This window comes from Stegodyphus dumicola, chromosome 5, assembly GCF_044657685.1.
Source record: "Stegodyphus dumicola isolate Sdum_Otavi_A_Nest chromosome 5, ASM4465768v1".
NCBI lineage: Eukaryota > Metazoa > Arthropoda > Arachnida > Araneae > Eresidae > Stegodyphus > Stegodyphus dumicola.
In genome coordinates, this window is record NC_140772.1 from 16,872,033 (window position 1) to 16,891,661 (window position 19,629).

The following is a 19,629-nucleotide window of genomic DNA, read 5'->3' on the forward strand; positions in this document are numbered from 1 at the left end:
AAATTTTATAAAGAACTTATCACATAAAATATCTCATCAGTTTTACAATATTTCTAAATCACTTTTTTTTTTTTTTTTTTTTTTGTAAATTTTAACCTTTAAAAAATTAAATATTTGGACATTTACCAAATAATGATCAGTATGACGATGTGAAATAAAAATACAAGATAGCCTTCTCAGAACATCATTAGCTCCAGCCTGCCCAAAGTAACGAACTAGTTGAGTAAATGTACCTTCACCACAATCCAACAATATACTGTTGTGAGAACTGAAATAATAATATATTCTAAATCAAAATCACACATAGACATAATTCACAAATACTTGATTTATACTTATACTAAATACTTGATGTTACAAACAACTAAATACTTGATGTTAGTATTTCATTAAGGTTTTAACATACTTAACATTAATCAAAATAGAAGAAACATTGCGGTATGCAGTGGATGTTGCAGAACCAGTTCCAAGAAATAAGACTTCAGGATAAGGATTTCCTAAAAAATGCAATTATGTGATTATTTGTAAAAGGTTTAAAACGAATTACATTACATTAAAAGTGGAATGAAATGAAAAATTCTGTAAACAAATTGCTTTAATTTCATAATTAAAACTATAAAGGGTTAAAAATTTCAATATCTACCATCCTGTCTTGGTATACATTTTAGTTTGTTTTGTAAAATCTTTAATTTCTCCTCAAATCCTGGCACAGATTTGGCATTTTGAATATAATTTTCTGGATTAAGACTGACGGTATTAGACCTAAAGTATAAAAATACCTTTTGTTATTTCTTCCATATGAAGTCTATATAAATTACATATACGTTCATTTCTTAAGAATAACACTGTAGGACAAAATGACAAAAACCTAGTTAGTTTTGAAAACATTAACACATGGTTACCATTTTGAAAACTATTAAACAGTTCAGTAATTAATAATTTCAGTAAACACAAATTACTGATTTAGTATTTGGTAAAATTAAAAATAAACAGATACAGTGCACTTGAATGCAATGATGTAAATACTTTTGTTTTTGCTACATAGATAATCCTTTGTTCAAATCACATTCATTTGATTTAAATATTTAATGCACCTTTCATTTCAGGAATGACATATCACTATTTGTAATCACTTTTGTTGAATACCACTTATCATTTAAACGAAAGAGGCTCACAGAGATTTTTAATTTGATCAAGATCATGGCTTGTACAATACAATTTTTTTCTATTTAAAACTATTGTTACAGAGAGGCAAATTCATGTTACAAAACCCTAATTAAAAAGCATTTTTGAGAAATATTTTATGACAATGATGAGATGCTATTGTGTACATTTTGTATTTTTTTATTGTTTTTTATACTATTTATTTTATATTTATTTATTTATTTTTATTATAAAAAGGTCACTTCCTGCCTTAGGAGTGGCCAATGTTGAAAAAAGAGAGGAGGGAAAGGATGCCCACCCTTCGGGAGGGGGAGGGGGAATGTTTCTTATGTTGCCAGTTATTTCCTTATATTATATAAATTTAAGGTACAATAACTGTTATTTTTTTTATATAACTATGTATGTCTCAAAAACAAATGAAGAATCAGACATCTGCAGAAATTCATCTGCTTTCCAACAAAAGCATTTTACATTAGCTAAAATGATATCTTAGCTTCTAGAATTATGTAATAATGTAATAATTGATGTAAATAATAAATCACGGTCAGCTAAATAACACAGTACTGCTTGTTTTCATAATATTTCATAAAAAACTCCAAAGACACAAAAAATTGGTAAATCTGCCTGCAGCATATATATTAATATTAGCCTATTACTGTTTATTTGTTCTATAAAAACACATTAAAAAGAAATAGATGGCCCTGCCAGTGGCCGAATGATTAAGACCATTAAATACTAAGAGTTTGTTTATTTGTTCAATAAAAACACATTAAAAAGAAATAGATGGCTGAATGATTAAGACCATTAAATACTAAGAGTTTGATCAGGTTCAATCCAAGGCAAAATGGAAGGCTGCATGGTTGATTTTCAGGGTTTTTCCCCAAGTGTAATGAAAATACAAGTCATTTCCCTAAGAAAGTCTTCCACAAAGACATGCACCCCATAGGCAGACAGCTCTTACATCTTTTCCATATTCAAATAACCTAATGTAATCCATCAAAAAAAAAAAAAAAAAAAAAAAAAAAAAAAAAAAAAAAAAATAGGGGTAGGGGGAAGAGATCCCAAGAAAAGTTAACACTTTACAAGAAACATAACATTTATTTTATACAGAGTTAGTATTACAGTACAAAGTCCGAAATCCGGACTCCTCAGAACTAAGCAATTCCAGATATTAGACCCTCAATTTAAATCTGGTAAGATGGCATGCAGAAATTATTCAATTAAAAATATGAAATTGTAATTTATGAAATAAAGAACAATTATGATCCAAATGGTATCAAAATTTACAACCAAAACAAAACAAAGCTTAATATTTATTTATTTACTTTATTAAACATTTCTTTCAATGCAAGTTGTTTAAGTTGCTTCCTCAAAAAATTCAAAAGTACCTTTTTCTTTTTTCTTATGTTACATACAGTCGGCTTTCTAATACCATACTCCTCCCAGAATTTTGAGACGGATATGCTTTTATCCATTGTTTGCAGCAATTCCACTTTTTGTTTAATGGACATCGAAACATGGTTTCGCTTTATAGATTGTTAGACAGCCCCAGAATTGGAAACTCTTTTCGACATAATCGAAAATTCAAGCTTAATTTTTATAAAATTGCCGTAATAATAAGAGTCTGCAAAAAATAATAAACTGGATCAAATTAGCAGATTAGGGAGCAGCACAGTCTGCTACATTAACTGAAATGCCTTAGAATCAGTAAAGATAATTTTAGCCTAGCTTAATAGCATCCGTTATACATTATTGGCTGTGTATTTGTGACGAAAGCCAAGTTGTTTCGCTAAATTGAGTCTTGCTCCTATTGCGTACTGAATTAAGCCTGAGTATTAGTTTAGCTATTTACTATACCTACGCTTATTTCTTCTTGTACATGCTTGAATGTAATCTGAGTCCTGAATAAATAAACTCCCACATATACTTAAGGTTTAATCTAGGGCCGGTGCTAGATACTGCCTGGTGTAGTCTCTACGAGTCCTAAATTCTGTTACAAAGCGCCTTCCTAATTTTCCTAATTAATTAAAATTCTAAATTTTCCCCGCACCTAAACTTTGGATCCCAGGTGCTTTCCCTAAACCATAAAAAACTTCTCAGCCCTTAATTTTGCCACTTGGGGCTTCCCCAAATTCCAAAAATTTCATCTTTTCAAAATTCTGCCGTCCGATGCTGACATCTGCCACTGCATCTAGGTTTATGGTGAACAACATGTCAGTTATTCTTAATTAAAATAGCACCAAATGTAATCTTTTGGCCAGGGAGTTTCATTAACAAAATCTATTTTTAGCATAAGAAAAGAAATTTTTGTTGAATTTTTCTTTGTCAACATTTCTTAGAACATTTAAAAATCTATAATCATCGCCAAGCATAATGTTAGCATAAAAGGTTGCCATACTCTTGTTATTCAATTACTAATATATAAAAAAAGTTTAGACATCACTGCATGAGTTATTACTGAAGCTGTCATGTATTGATAAACATGCGGTGATGAAAGCAAAATATAATAAATAATGACTCGTCAGGTCGGCATCAGGGATACAAAATAGGTGAATGTTTGGTTTGAGATGTATGCCAAGCAGATACTCAACTACGGAGCTAAATTATTAACCTCCCAAATTCATGCTTACATGATTGTTTTTCCATAGTGAGGTATTTTATTTAGTGCCTAAGTGAAATTAAGAATCGGAATTTTTAAGTGAAAATCTCCACACGTTTTAATATGGAATGAAAAATCAATTGCGGATGCGTAAACCACACACAAAAAAAATTGTTTGTGGACAAGGCTCTTTAGTTCTCTAAGAATGAGAATGAATTAAGGAAGTACTATATTTTTTATTTTGGATAATTATATCATTTTAATTCCAATTTTTAATAAAATATTTCATGTGTAAAATATAAATATTATAAAACAACTGCAGGGTAATTAAAAATGTTTCAGGCAGACAAGGAATCCAAAACTATTTTTGCAAAGGAACTTGTAACTATACAACAGCCATATAACTTCTGATACTTTGTTGCAAAAATTATAATTATTTTTTTGTCCAGAAGACTGAGAATTTTTCACCCACCCTCTGACTTATGCACTGATGTTGAAATACATATATTACCTTGGACAGCATGAACATTCAGCATTTCCTATGAACATTTAAACATATGGAGGTCTAATAACTTTCTTGTATTTTCTTACCTGCATTCCTTTATTTTTTATTCTTTCTATATTACTAACAAATACAAGTGGCATTTGTGGCTACATGTTCCTATGTAAAAATGGTTCATTTTTGCACTCAAGATATTAAGACCCTTCTGAAGTCTCATGTATATAATGATCTAAAATCCACTAAAAATTTTAAAAACCTGAGAGTTTTTATAACTTTTTATTCTTTGCTCTCTCTCCTTTTTCTCCCTCTATTAGAAATGTCTGAATAATTTTTCAGAAAAGGCATTTGCATGGAAAGCTTGAGAACTAACATCTTAACAGAACAATATATACCTACTTAATTAAAAGACCAGGAAACGAGCGAAACAATAATTCTTTAAAAGCACACAAATTTAGAACAGAATTGTAAAATTAACAACAATAACAAAATTAGCATAAAAACAAATAGACTTTTTAAATTACCAGAAAATCATACTAACAAAATGCAAAAGAAAATCACACTAACAAAATACAAAAATATAGATATATTAAAGTGGAAAGAGGCCTCAACTGAATCAAATAGATGACAATTAATATTCAAACTTATTGTAATATAAATATCTACTTACATGATTTTGTGTTTTAACACATTTCAAAATGGAGTTCAAGAATTTTTTTTAAGAAATTTAAAACAAATATACATTTGCTTTTGAGAGAAAAATGAAATGTAAACGCTTAGAAAACACTTTCTAAATAATTACTGCATCATAATTTATTTAAATATATCTTACCAACAAAGTTTTTCTACAGGCCGAAAATGGTACTGTAAGAATGGAGGGGGCTGCAAAATTTTTCTATGTAAATGTGAGCAAACTGGCGTAGGCTGCAAATTTCAAGATTAAGATAATTTAATTCTATAATATTGAATATAAATGAATTATAACACAGATAACAAACCAAATCTTAACATCGTACTTTACTAAAAAAAAAACAACAAAAATAATAAATAAATAATAAAATAAAATAAAATAAAATAAAATAAAGCCAATTTTCTTACTAACACAATGACTTTTCTTTTGACACAATTTCTTTAGAAGATTTGAATTTAACAATTTTCTTATTATTTTCAGCTTTAATAGCTCAAAATAAATAAATAATTGTAAGTTTATTACCTTCTCACAATGGTACTTGTAATATATAAAAAATGTTGGAAGAAATTTTTATGATTTTTGATTCAATAAATCACACTGCTAAGGTCTTGAATGAATGCAGAAACTTAATCCTTATAAAACTAATTTTTAGTGTCATAAAAAAGAAATATTTTGGTTATGAAGTAATTCTATTCTTCCTACTTGCATAATTTTTTTTGGGGGGGGATATTTAATAGTTTGAAACTAGAGGAGTATAGATGAAAGAAGTGAAAACACTGAAGTATAGATGATGAAAATTAAGAATAATGAAGGCTTTAGCATTTTGTTGGACCACAATACTCTTTGATGCAGTGAATCAAAAAGAATCAGCAGAAGGTTGTGAAGAAGATAGTGAAAATAAAAGTGAAAGAGAATGATGAGCAATAATGCAGAACTGCAATGTGCAGATTAGCTGTTATATTAAACAGGCAAATAAATTGAATTAAAATTTAATGACATCATAGCTTTTCATGGTATTTGCGATACTGCATGAAAAAATATTAATACGACTGCTAAAAAAGGAACATAATGAACCTTTTTCAACTGCAAAAATTGTAAATCTATAAAAATGTGTTGTTATTATTTCAACAAAACTCTTCAAATATTACAGTGTATGCCATTCATTTAAAAATACTGATAACTTTAATTTTGTGATAATTAATGCTTGTGAGTACCTTTTTTGGATTATTCATATTTTTTAGTTATTTTTGTGCTTCTTATCTAATTATTACAGGTAACTCGGAATTCTAGTCATTTTGCATTTTATAAACTTTAAAAGCTTTTTTTTTTTAAAAAAAGACTTCAATTGATAATGATATATAATAATTAAAATATTTTAAATTATGGATTTTCCTTACTTTTTCAACTTCCTGTATTAAACCAAATATTTCAGGATGCAGAAGGTGAAGAATATTCTGTGTTTGATGAACTGCTGCACTGCTCATCGATGGATTATAAGAATTCAATAGAAAGTGATATGTGTTCTGATGGAACCTGTACAAGAAGATTAGGAATGCAATATACAACAAACTACTGCATATATATATATATATATATTTGATAATTACAAAACAATTTTTTAAAAACAAAATATGAACATTCTATAAATGCAGTAAAGAATTTTTAAAAAAGTTAAAACAAAAACTTTTCAAACAAGCAATACCCCATTTCAATAAATTTAAAGAGAAAAGCAAGGATTTTTGTGGAAGAGAGATTTCAGTGTTCCTCCTCTTGATGAAGTGGCATTGAAGCTGATTGAATTCATCTTCTATTATGTTTGTTTTTCTTTAAATTTATTGAATTGGGGTATTGCTTGTTTGAAAAGTTTTTGTTTTAACTTTTTTAAAATTCTTTATTGTATTTACAGGATTATACGAAATTTATTAATTATGAATTTCAATTTTTGGTCTTATTAAAAAATTAGTTCGAAGTTTCTTACTTTATGTCTTTATGATATATATATGTACTTATATTCCAGAATAGGAAAAATATTAAAATTTTTCATAAAGTAATTTTTTTAACACATTTTCATCAATTTTTGAATAACTGAAAAATCTTATTCTCTAAAGATGAATTTTCAAAATTAAGAACTTATGCACATTTTACATTTTAGGATTCACTGACTTCAGAAATATCTTTTATTAATCAAAACTAGTCACTTAATTTTATAGAATTTTATTTACAAACATTTAAGAATTTAATGTTTTACACATATTATTGGTTTAAAATGACATAACAAAATAGTTTTTGTATTATATCAACAAATGTTCCCTTTCTAGGGATTCCATTAAAAATGCTATGCATATTGAATACATTTTCATAACATCTGATGACAATTTTTTTTCAAATTTAATGGAGATTCAACCATCAAGTTAGCTGATTAAGGAAAGCAAGGAGGGATTCTACATTTAATTTTGCAGCATAATAAATGTCAGAAACTGCCACACATTATTTTCTTCTTTCATGTCAGTTGATCTAGGAGATTCTACGGCTGAAAGATGATTTTTCAAAAATACATAAGGTTAAAAATTAAATCCTCTTATAGGTGTCTCAGTTAAGGAGCTTGCCAATAAATCTGAAATATACTATACAATTGCAGATTTTTTTGAGGGAATATTGTTCATCAAGATGAAAGCTCGTTGAGCTTCAACTAATGGCAAAGTTCTATAATGCCTTTATTTCATCATACTATTAGGAATTTTGTGATACTGATGTTTTCCTGTTAAAGTTTTCTCAACAGAATACCAAAAATTATTCATTTTTATTTCATGCATTAATATTAAATGATTTATGACCTGTGAAATATGCTTTTTTTAATAAATAAGAAAATAAAAAAGAACAAGTAGCTTGCAAATTAAAGGAAAATTTAACAAAGGGTTCATGCAAGCTTTCTATAGCTCACCACTGCTATGCTGACCCAAATGATCAAAGATATGAAATTTTCATTGATGTTTCCAGAATTCAAAAGAGAATGGGTGCCATATTTATATACTACTATACAGCCATGTTATTACAATAATAATAATTAAAAAAAAGGTGGGGGATCTAGACATAATGATAATTCCCAAGTCCTTCATACTTAATTAACAGCATTAAAAGAGGCTTTTATACAGATAATCATTAGTATAGTAATTTTGGAATACAATGTAATTAATAATTTTAATTGGACTGCCATTAAAGATTTTAGTAACAGTTGAAATACTTTATAATTTTTAGCATCTTATAAAAATTATAAAAATTGAATATACAATAGTTTAGATGCTGAAATTATTTTTTCATCAATACTGAAAAGGACTGATGTAAAATTACTCTAGATACATGGTCACTATGGCATCCATGATCATGAAACTGATTATTCGTTTGCAAAATCTAATCTTTTTAGATTATGTTATCACAAATTATCTTTTTAGATTATGTTTCAGAATGTTGATTATAGTTAGGTTTTTACATTATAACAAGGCATATAAAGTTTCCACAGTAAGTTTTGAATGTACTATGTAATTATGGAAAACTATTTGAAGAGGCAGATATTAATCATTATATTATATTTGGAAATTTCTACTTAAGTTAGCAGCGAAAAGAGGATTTTTCAAATTAAAATTGATATAAAATATTTAATACACTGGAAACCACATTTAAAGTTTTTGCAGATGACTTGTCTGCTTTATCAGCCGAAGCAGGATTGGATAGTTTGATCAAGTTCATTCTAACTTACAGAAACAATTCAAGAAACAACACAAACACTTAACTATTTACATCTTTTTGAAAAATGTAAAGATCAAATACCTGTTTATCCACTCTTCATATTTCTTCATTTTTATGACATCAATTGGTGAAAAGTGAAACACAGCAGAAATATTATCTGCACTATCATGAGGTAGCTGGCACTTGTGGAACTTTACTTCATTAATAAATGCATCCAAATATTCTTCTGATGGGCAATCAACAACTAATAAATACATAAAAATTTGCTTAAAATAAAACTGAACAAGATAATAAAAATTTTAGAAACAATCAGAATCAGAACATAATTAAAAAAACAGTTCATAATTAATAATTTAAAACTATTCCTGCAGTTTCTAAATTATAATATCAGATGGTCATAGAAAAATAAAAAAATGTTCAGCAATTCCTTCCCAATTCATATTTTTGGTACTTAAGTAATTTTTGTCCACCATTAAAGCTGGCAACAATCTTTTCAAATTTAATCCTTGGGATGGGAGTTTGAAAAAAGAGATGTTTTTTATTCAGTTAGATAATTATAGACCACCTTTCATTTCATTACATATTCAAGATATACAAGTTATAGACATAGCACATATTAAAAAAAAAAAAAAAAAATAGGAACTTGAGCTTTAAGATTATTTGACAAACAAATTCATTACAATTTATGCCAATCATTTCAGCAATCCTAATTCTCTTATGGGATTTTAAACAGTCATCTTTTTTGTGAACTAGGCACAAGATAAATTCCTTTAAATATAAATTTAAAGCATCATGCTACATGGTTGAACTGCTTTTTTACAAATAACATTTTAAAAAATACAGACTCTTTCATCATTTTGAATGTATGAGCACTAGTATAACCAATCAGTTTCACAATTTTGAAAATACTTCACTCCTTGTGTAATGTGAAAGGCACATCTGGAATTATAAACTTTTTTTTTTTAATTCCAAAATACAAGACAGAAACAAAACAATTAAAAAAAAAAGTAGCTAACTTACACCTTTCCTTACAGAAACTAAACTGGCTTACTGGGAATTATGGTCACATAAAATCAAAGTAGATCTTATACAGGGTTCATAGCCACATTTTAGTTAAAAAAATAAGCACCTATAAGCACTTTTCAAGCACATTTTAAGAAAAAAAATAAGCGCCTGTCTAATTACATTATACACAACTGCATAACCTTAAAACAAAAATTAGACTTGCAATTCAAAATATGAGCAATGCAATATTTATTAAAAGAATAAGCATTACCTCAACCATGGAAAATAATTAACTTTCTTTTAAATTTTAAATGACAGTTCAATTTACAGAATTTGTTTACAATGAGAGAAAAAAAAAAAAAAAAACTATGGAGAACTAAACTATATTACAAGATTTAATGATGAAATTTCAGTTCAAAATATAGAAAATAAATAATAATAAGCCATTTTAATTGTATTCGCTTGGCACCTAATAATAAATACAATTTATTTTTCCTCTTATATTGATATTTAAAGAATTTAACTTAAATCAAAATTCTGAACATTTTCTAAATTTCCATTGCATAACTGTTTTTCCTTAACATATATTCCAAGCAAAGTAATTTAAGTAAAAAGAGGAACATTTCTGAAATCAGGAGACGGGAAATTGCTTCATGCAGTCATCCTTTAACAGTAAAAGCTTAACTAGCTCGCATACTCGGAAATTGCCGAATATTCCGTATAGTCGAGCGTAAGTGGAAAAAGAGGAGGAGGGGAGATTGTAGCCGTTTTTTAGATTGCTCGGCTAAATAAATGATTTTGACATTCTGATATGTGCTTCATATAAAAATAGACCAACGGAACTGAGAAATACTCTGCTTAGAAAGAACAGTAAAACTCTTTTAAGTGTTCATAAATAAATCTCAGACTGAACATCAAAATTAATTATCTCTGCAAAATACCAAACGTTATTGCGCAATACGTGCGGTGTAATTCTTCCATACGTGATATTACGCAATCGGAATCAACAGCTGCCGGTATTCGAACAATAAAGAACTAAATAAAGGAAAAAAAAGAGACTTACTAATCTGGGGTGCTTTTGATTCTAATTTTGAACAGACCGTTAAATTTCCAGAATAGAATAATTTTTCGCTTGGGTTGGGTAGACTGCAAAACTTTCAGTCCTATTCAATCCAGATTGGACAGTGACAAAAAAAAAAAAAAAAAAGTCCGCTGCTTCAATATTACAGATTTTGCGGAGAAAGGGGAGAACCTCCTAACCTCCGTACTGTATAATGTATTGGCAAAAAAGAAAAGAAATTATTATGACTATTCGATTACTTTCCTTTTATTTAAGCCATTCCGAATATTATTCCTTACAAAGCTAATGTGTGTAAAAAAAAAAAAAAAAAAAAAAAACATTTTTGGAAGTTTATCTACACTTCAGTAGCTACTGCAACTATATTATAAATATTCATACATATGGCTCACAATATAAGCATAACGATCATAATAAACACGAATATGAACTGACCACGCGGAACGAGAATGTAAATTATTAAAATCTTGATAGAAATTCAAACATGTGTAGTATTTGGGTGGGAGGAAAAGAATATCGAATGTATTGGAATTTCTACGGTTTTCGCAATTCTTTGACCAATAGAACGACGTGCACCTGTCTGTACTCTCGCGTGCACCATTTACGTTAATGCGGAGAAAGGGGGAAAAGCTTTCCGGGAGTATGATTCACCATCTGACGTTCCATGTAAGGAAGAAAAGTTGTTTATTTAGTTTCGGCTTCGGTACGGGGGGAAATAGCGCGTTCATTAAAAAAAGCACTAAAAGCAAAAAATAAGCACTAAAAACAAAAAAATAAGGGCTTTAAAGAAAAAGTAAGCACCTATAAGGGCCTTTATATTTTATTTTCAAATATAAGGACTTATAAGCACTTGTAAGGACCTTTACGAACCCTGTTACAAGAGTGTTGTGAGGTCATTCTCATCCATTATTTGAGCTAAATCACACTGTATGCTCAAAGTTTTTGTTTGTCAAAAATGGTGACAGGAAAATATTTATGTAACACATTTTTACACAACTGCAAATGAACAGTTTTACGTATTTCTTGAATGCTTCGTACATGCCAATTTGTAAATATAATACATATTATAAAAGAATTTATTACTAAACTGATAAACACAAAACTATATTACTTTTAAAAAGGTACCTAAACATTGAATTGAAATAAAAAATTATCTGGTTCCACAAATTTTTATTTTACAGAAAGAAGTTTAAAAAAATGTAAGTTTATGTTATAAATTTTATATACAGTCAAACATTGATAGCACATTGTTCCTGTGACCAAGTAAAATACAATGCATTAAGTGGAATATATTTCAAGTAACCAATTTCAATTTTTACTGAAAAATTTCAAATTTTTTAAGCTCAAAATATCTTTTAGGTAAAGAAAGAAATGTCCAGTTAATTATTTAATATTTTTACTCAAGTTTAAAAGAGTTATTGATTTGACTTTGGTCACCTAAATTACCTTTAGAAAATTGGAACATTAGCTAAAGTTATTTTAATTGTTGATAAGTTTTGAATTAGATAAAATTATTTGTGTAGAGATAAAGTAATAAAAGCTTAAAAAAATTAGCAGAAAAAATATATTCTTATAAAATTCCCAATCCAAACAAAAAGGAAGGAATCAAAATCTTTCTTTGCATGTTTACAATATAAAAGCTAATGTTGCGTTTTTTTCTTTTTCTGACACCAGTTGTTACGTCATTTTCTTCCTTCACGTTTGTACAGGGTTTGTGTGGATTTGGAGTGAATAATGACAACACTTGATGAAGTATCGAAACACACTTTATTTGCCAGTATTGTCAGGACAGCTTCAAAACACATTTTACAGTCGTTGATGAACTACTATAAACACGCTGACACGATCAGCAACACAGCCTTCAGGTTATCAGGCTATCATGGTGGAGACAGCTTCACTGCAAAGCACCAGAGTACAGCTCCCGACTCTGCATGGTCCCTCTCGGAACTTCACGTACTCTCGAGACTCTCCACGCTATAACTCGCGATGCACTTGACTACACACAAGCACAGCTCCCGACTCTTCGGTTTAGTCGTTCCCGGAGCTCAACACGCTCTCTCGACGATGCACTAAACACGATACACTAACAGACTCCTTCGGTGCACTCGACAACCCACTCGGCACTAGCTCCCGACTCTGCATGGTCACTCTCGGAACTTCACGTACTCTCGAGACTCTCCACGCTATAACTCGCGATGTACCTGACTACACACAAGCACAGCTCCCGACTCTTCGGTTTAGTCATTCCCGGAGCTCAACACGCTCTCTCGATGATGCACTAAACACGATACACTAACAGACTCCTTCGGTGCACTCGCTGCCCGGCTGTCAACTCGATCGACTCCGCAGAGATTGACTCGCTAGACGAGACACCAACTCGATACTAACTCGGCACTAGACTTCGAGACACTTGCTCAATGACTGACTATCAGCTCACTCTAGACGAGGCACACTGACTCGCCCTCTTGATGAAGCACACTCACTGACTGCGAACCAGCAGGGTTTATTTACCTTTCGGTTTGTGTTTGGGAACATTCTGGGCTAAACTGGTAAGAATTCATTCCAGAAGGTTCTCCAACCGTCTATGGTATATTGCCAATTTTGTTGCCAAATGGGCGATTTCTCGCCAAATGTGGCAACCCTAAAACTGCTTTGTGGGGAAGCCATCTTATTGCGCCTATACATTTCGTAACACTATTTCTAAAATGATCTGATTGGTAACATTTTAATTCAAACAGGATAAAACAGTACAGTTCAGAAACCTAACATCAAGGGCAAAAGAGGCTATGCTTTCAGAAAGAAAACTATGGTTTTTAAAATTCAGTACTATAGCTGTACGTGATATTTTGGGAAAGGAGATATTAAAGACATTTATGTTTTGGCATTATACTGTATCTTACAGAAATTTGCAGAACAAAGAGGTTTACCTGTAAAAGAATATAACAACACAATGGAGGTGATAAATGTGATTCTAAAATCCAGCATAAATATTTATTAGATTTAATAAATCCCTATATAGTATGCCATCACTTTCTAACTTCTGTCATTTTTCAAAGATAAATAAAAATTATATTATTATCAAGAATAAGACACTTTCAGTAATTCTTTCATCAAATGTTATATTTTTTAGGGTTCCAGAATTTAAGATTTATAGACAAGTAACTAATAGATACAAAATATTAAATCGATCACAGTTTTGTCTCTTTCAAGTATAATTTTGTATTCCACACAGAAATAGAGTCCGTTCATTAACACATGCTTACCTAAGAAGGTTGTTCCAGGTTGAGTTGCACTATGAACATCGGAAGCATAAACCTAAAAATACATACATATATATATATATATATATACATAAACATACATATATGAATAAAACTACACAACAATTCAAAATTATTAAATTAATTAAAGTCTTAATTTTTATTTAAATAGATAAAGCAAAATTCAAGGAGCAGCTAAACTTATGGGGAAAAAAATACTGTTTGATGTTTCATAAATGTTGACCTTGCTCTTAATACCAAACACTAAAATAGAGCTTTGAATGCCCATCTATTTAGCAAAACAACCTGATTTTTTTAAAATTAATGAGCAAAAATATCTATTTTGTCAGTATGCTCTTGTCAATTCAAAATAAAGTTTCAATACGAATAACTGTACAACACAAATAAATAGAGGACTATTTTGATCAGGTAGTTTTGTTAAGGATTACGCTTTACTTCTCAATTCAAATTTTCACTTTTAACATAAATATTTCCACTTTTAACAAAATATTTATGTTTAAGAAACAAATATTTTGGAGATGATAATACAAAGAAAAATAAGATAGGTCTTAAATATTGGAAAGATATACACACAGCCTATAAACTTTTCTAAATTTTCAAAAAATATTCAATATCTTAAATAATAATTTGCAGCAGTAATATTTTTATTGCTAACAATGTATAAAATTTAAATCATTGCTCTAAAAACAGTTTTGAATAAATTACACAGTTTCTAATAAAAACAGAATAGCTAAAAAGTTATAGACTTTAACATTGTCCAGTCAAAATTCTTTCTATCATGATGTAATTTTGTTATCCAAATAGAACATATTTATGATGAAATTTATCTACAAAATAGTTTATTTCCAGCATTTTAATTTAATGATATAAAATCAATCTGTCATAGAGTTCAACCTCCCAAACAATGTGAACATTTCCTGGTGACAAACATCCACATGATGTTAGATTTCATTCAGTGCTGCTTGATACATAATTGCTTAAATATAGCCACATCATTATTTATGAAGCTTTTTAAATTCAATGGCTACTCATTGATCGGCAAAATCTTATAATTTTTTTGTTTAATCATCTAGAAAAAATCTAATGGTATTAAATCTCTTATCAAAACTGGCCAAATGAATGATGCATGTTCCACACTTCTACTATTTTGACTATTCTACTAGATTATGTAAACAAACTAAGTTTTAAATAGGAGTAAGAGTCCAAATTTAAGAGAGAGGGGCATATCAGGCTATTGTACTGAATCTCTTCTGTTATTGCCTGCCTTTAGAGATGTTACTATGAGCTAGTGAGTTTAGTGCAGTCATATTGTTAGGCTTTAAATTTATACTTTGACTAGTAAAAACGTTGAGTCATTCTGTCTTTCCAGCTGCAAGCAGCGGAGTTTATGCTGTTGACTGTTTTAGTTCTGTTAACTTCCAGGTGAAGTTCAAATACATATTTTAGTTATTTTATATTTGTTGTAGTTACTCAAATCTGGTACTGAATTAATTCATTCTGCTAGTAAAAGGTAAAGACTGGATGAAAATTTATCTGATATAATCTAAGAAAGTTAGACTAGTGTTTATATTAAGCCAAACTGAGTTTTACTTTATAGAAAAGGTTCATATTCTTATTACACATAGAGAAAATAATGAACATGCAGCTAGACCTTTCTACATGAAATTATTAGTACCCAACAATTTTAGCTACAATTCAACCATTGGTAATAATTTTTCAGTTGGCTATTATTTACATTATGGTTTTATGCCTTTAAAAATACAATTTATATAAATTATAAGCTGCAGTTTTTCCTATGACACCAGTTTTCTTACCACTTTTCCACATGGTAATGTCACATCTTCTCTATTCTTCAGCTTTAACAAAGCTGGTCCCCTAAAATATAAAAGACGGTTAATGGCAGATTTAAAGTAAGCAAAAGAAATATTTCATTTATACTGAAGACAAAAGAAAAACCAATACTTTACTTACACAGGCACACCATATTTCACACATTCCTCAAGCAATAATTCTCCCTGCTTTTCAAATACCTAAAAATGAATAAAAAAACATTAAATATGGGGGAAAAAAAGCAGATCATCAGAAATCAGCTCTTATTTGTTATGCACATGTGCATATCCAGGTTGCCACATAAATACATTTTGGCGATGTCATGGGTTGCCTATTTTGGATACACAGTGCATTGCCTTGAGAATACTTTTCAAGGGGTACAGATAATCAGATACAGTACAAAGTCTTTAATCCGGACTCGTCGAGACTTCGGCGATTCTGGATTAGGGGTTTTTTCGGATTATAGATCATCAATTTAAATCTGGTAAGATGGCATGTAGAAATTATAAAATTAAAAATATGAAACCATAATTTATGAAATAAAGAGCAATTATGATCTAAAAGGTATCAAAATTTACAAAAAAAAAAAAAAAAAAAAAACCTTAATATTTTATTGTTTAAGTTGCTTCATTTTTTGTGCTAATATTTCTCTTTAATTTTATAAACATACATAATTTCTTGTTCAGTTCCACTGTTCAAGTCCTGTAATTGCTGTGTCGAGAATACGACTAACTTGTCAATCGAAATTTTTTCGTTTTCAATAACCTCTCTGTTACTTTCTTCACTATCGGAAGCAGTACATCGAAACATGCTTTCGATTTGTAGATCCTTTGGTAACTCCAGAATCGGAAACTCTTTTTGACATAACTGAAAGTTCAAGCTTACTTTTTATAAAATTGCTCTAACAGTCTGCAAAAAATAAGAAGCCATATCCAATTAGAAGATTAAGGAACAATGCAATCGGCAACATTAACTGAATTAGATAATTTTAGCTTAGCTTATACTGTCCGTTATACATTAAATGAGCATGCGTAAACGTATTATGCGCATGCGCAGAAAGTTTGTAGCTTTGAGGTCTGGATTAAAGACTTTTTATTGTATAACCAAATGTCAATTAAATTACATAAATGTAACATATTCATTGTTGGCTATACACAAATAGTTTTAACAGAAGAAAGTTATACATGGCACTGGACACATCTTTTATTAATTACAAAAATAATGCAAATATTTATAAAAATTATCAATAATCATTTAAAAAGATAACATTAAATTAAAGCAACTAGACTACAAAATATTGCTTTTTACTACATTCAAATTAAATAATAATATGAAAAAAAGGGATTGCAAAATGTATTTTTCTATTAAAAAAGATAAATTAAAAGATCATATGATGCATGGAATAGCAAAATCTTTCAGGACTGGAAAAGTGAAAAACATTACATTTTTGTGCAGTGGCATTACTTGCCAAGGCACAGGAATGATTTATTTGTGGTAGTAAAACATGACAGTACAGTCCAAACAATTTTGAAAAGTCTCCATTAAGGATGCTTCTAAATTTTAACAAACAACTTTTGGTATTTACTTATTATTCTACTGACCATGAAACTACTGCCAAGCAATGTGATTTAACACCAGTTATGGATAAGCATGATGTCACAACACACTTATAACATCTGAACTTTCTTTTGATGTAATCTTGATAGGCTATCTTTTGCTTTTATGAACAAGGACTGTTATTTCAGTATTTTTTACAGCTGGCTTAACTGTTATTTCAGTATTTTTTTCTTTTCTTTTCAATTAACTGTTATTTCAGTATTTTTTCTTCCATTTTGAAAATAACGAATTCAAGGGCTGTATAATCACATCTGTGATTCCAGTTTTTACAGCTGGCTGAGAAAACATCCTCTAAATAAAGAAAAGAACAGCTGAGCATGGTAGATAAAAAAGTAATAGATGGAACAATAATATGAGAGAAGTTTGCACTCAAAGCATTGCTAACAGGACCTTTGGTAAAATCAGAGGACCTAACAACATAGTAGAAATAAAAAAACAAAGTCTTTTTACAAAAGTGCAAAAAAGAAGTGGGTCGAATACCTCACAGCATTGGCTATTTGGTGAATTTTGCAAAGAGACTATTGAGTTTTATTATAACAGCTGCAGACAGAAATGTGTTTCAGAATTCTACAGAAAAGTTTAAGTGTAACTTTGCTGAGATCTGCAGCAAATTTCATGGCAGATGCAGACAACTTTCACATTTGATGGGATAATATGTAATTATCTTTTAAACATTATTGGTAGATCTAGCTTTTAAACATTATTGGACATATTGCTATGTGTCATCTAATTTGACATAAAATAATGCTGAATTTCATGGTTTTTGACAAATTTAGGAATAAAAATAAAAAGGAAAAGTGAAATAAAAAGCTCAAATTTCTAATTTAGAGACCCTAATAATGATTAGCCTCTTTAAATACATAATTATAAATTTGATACCAACAAAGATAAGATTTCTCAAGGAATCTTAAAAGCTGACATTTAAAATTAAAGACACATATGGAATTTTATGTAAGACATAACATACATGCATTGAAAATAACTTAAAAGCAATATTATTCATATAACACTTAAGTTATATGGTAATTGTTCATAATCTTAAGCATAAAATGCAGAACTCTAATTAATTATCTGCATTCTAGATATTCAGAAATCCAAGAAAATATTTGTTCATATAGGGAAACAAATGAAAATTAACTGTATATATATATATATATATCATCATGATAATGCCATACCACACGCTGATTTTGCAACTCATTAAGAAATAAGTGTCAAACATGAAGCGAAAATTTCTCCCACATCAACCATACTCCCCAGACCAAGCACTCTCCAATTATCACTTGTTTCTCTCCTTGCAAAATTATTTTAAGTGAAAATAATTTTAAACTGAAGCAGATGTCAGCCAACTACTTGAGTTCTTCGCTTTATTTTTCAAAAAAGTTATTTACAAATTATTATCACGCTGGGAAGAGGTCAGTAACGATGTAGGTACGCTGGGAAGAGGAAGTAACGATGGAGGAAATTACATTACATAATAAATATTATTAAGGGTATGAAAAATGTAGTATTTTCGTTCATTTCTCAAACAGACAGAACTTTCTGGTAGGCCTTATACCTGTTCTCGAAATTAAAAATTAATTTCCTTCAGTATCAGTGTATCATTACCTGAAAATGACACCAAATTTCAAAAATCTCTTTTTTTTTGCAAAATTCTTTGGTATAAGAGGAAAATCCTTTGTATTTTTGAATCATCTGTACTTACGAATGGAAACAAAATCTTAAACTGAGTGGGCAATATATACTTACATTGATGATATAAGAAAACGAGACAGCATTTTCATCTGTTAAAAGAAAGAATTGATACAATTAAGAAACCTAAAATAGTTTGGAAAAATGTTCAACTTTTAACTTAAAGAAAGACATTATTAAACAAATTTCCTTCTGTAAAATAATAGCTGGTGGTTTAACATTTCAAAAATCCATAAAAGATTCTGATTATATTTCATAAAGAAACTGTGTGCCAATAAGCTAGAATCATTAATTTCATGTAATTAAACAGTATTCCTAATTATGCCAAAGTATAAGAGATAGCATAACTTGACAGAATGTTTTCCACGGAGTACATTGTAAGAACATTTTTGCAATTAAGTAATATAAGGCAGAAATCAAAATTTCCCA

At 29.3% G+C, this 19,629-nt stretch overlaps 1 protein-coding gene across 3 annotated transcripts in view; it reads right to left on the minus strand.

The window, feature by feature from the left end:
• The window catches only part of LOC118197065 (zinc phosphodiesterase ELAC protein 2-like), an 86,229-nt gene that overhangs the window by 34,447 nt on the left and 32,153 nt on the right, over positions 1-19,629 (minus strand). For all 3 annotated transcript variants that reach the window (XM_035368544.2, XM_035368543.2, XM_035368542.2), the window contains 10 exons: positions 19,258-19,292; positions 16,033-16,091; positions 15,876-15,936; positions 14,044-14,095; positions 8,779-8,941; positions 6,351-6,486; positions 5,095-5,186; positions 644-762; positions 407-497; positions 127-268 (listed from right to left, as the gene is read on the minus strand). In XM_035368544.2, the coding sequence (XP_035224435.1) occupies positions 127-268; positions 407-497; positions 644-762; positions 5,095-5,186; positions 6,351-6,486; positions 8,779-8,941; positions 14,044-14,095; positions 15,876-15,936; positions 16,033-16,091; positions 19,258-19,292 (950 nt within the window). The remainder of the gene's footprint in view (positions 1-126; positions 269-406; positions 498-643; positions 763-5,094; positions 5,187-6,350; positions 6,487-8,778; positions 8,942-14,043; positions 14,096-15,875; positions 15,937-16,032; positions 16,092-19,257; positions 19,293-19,629) is intronic.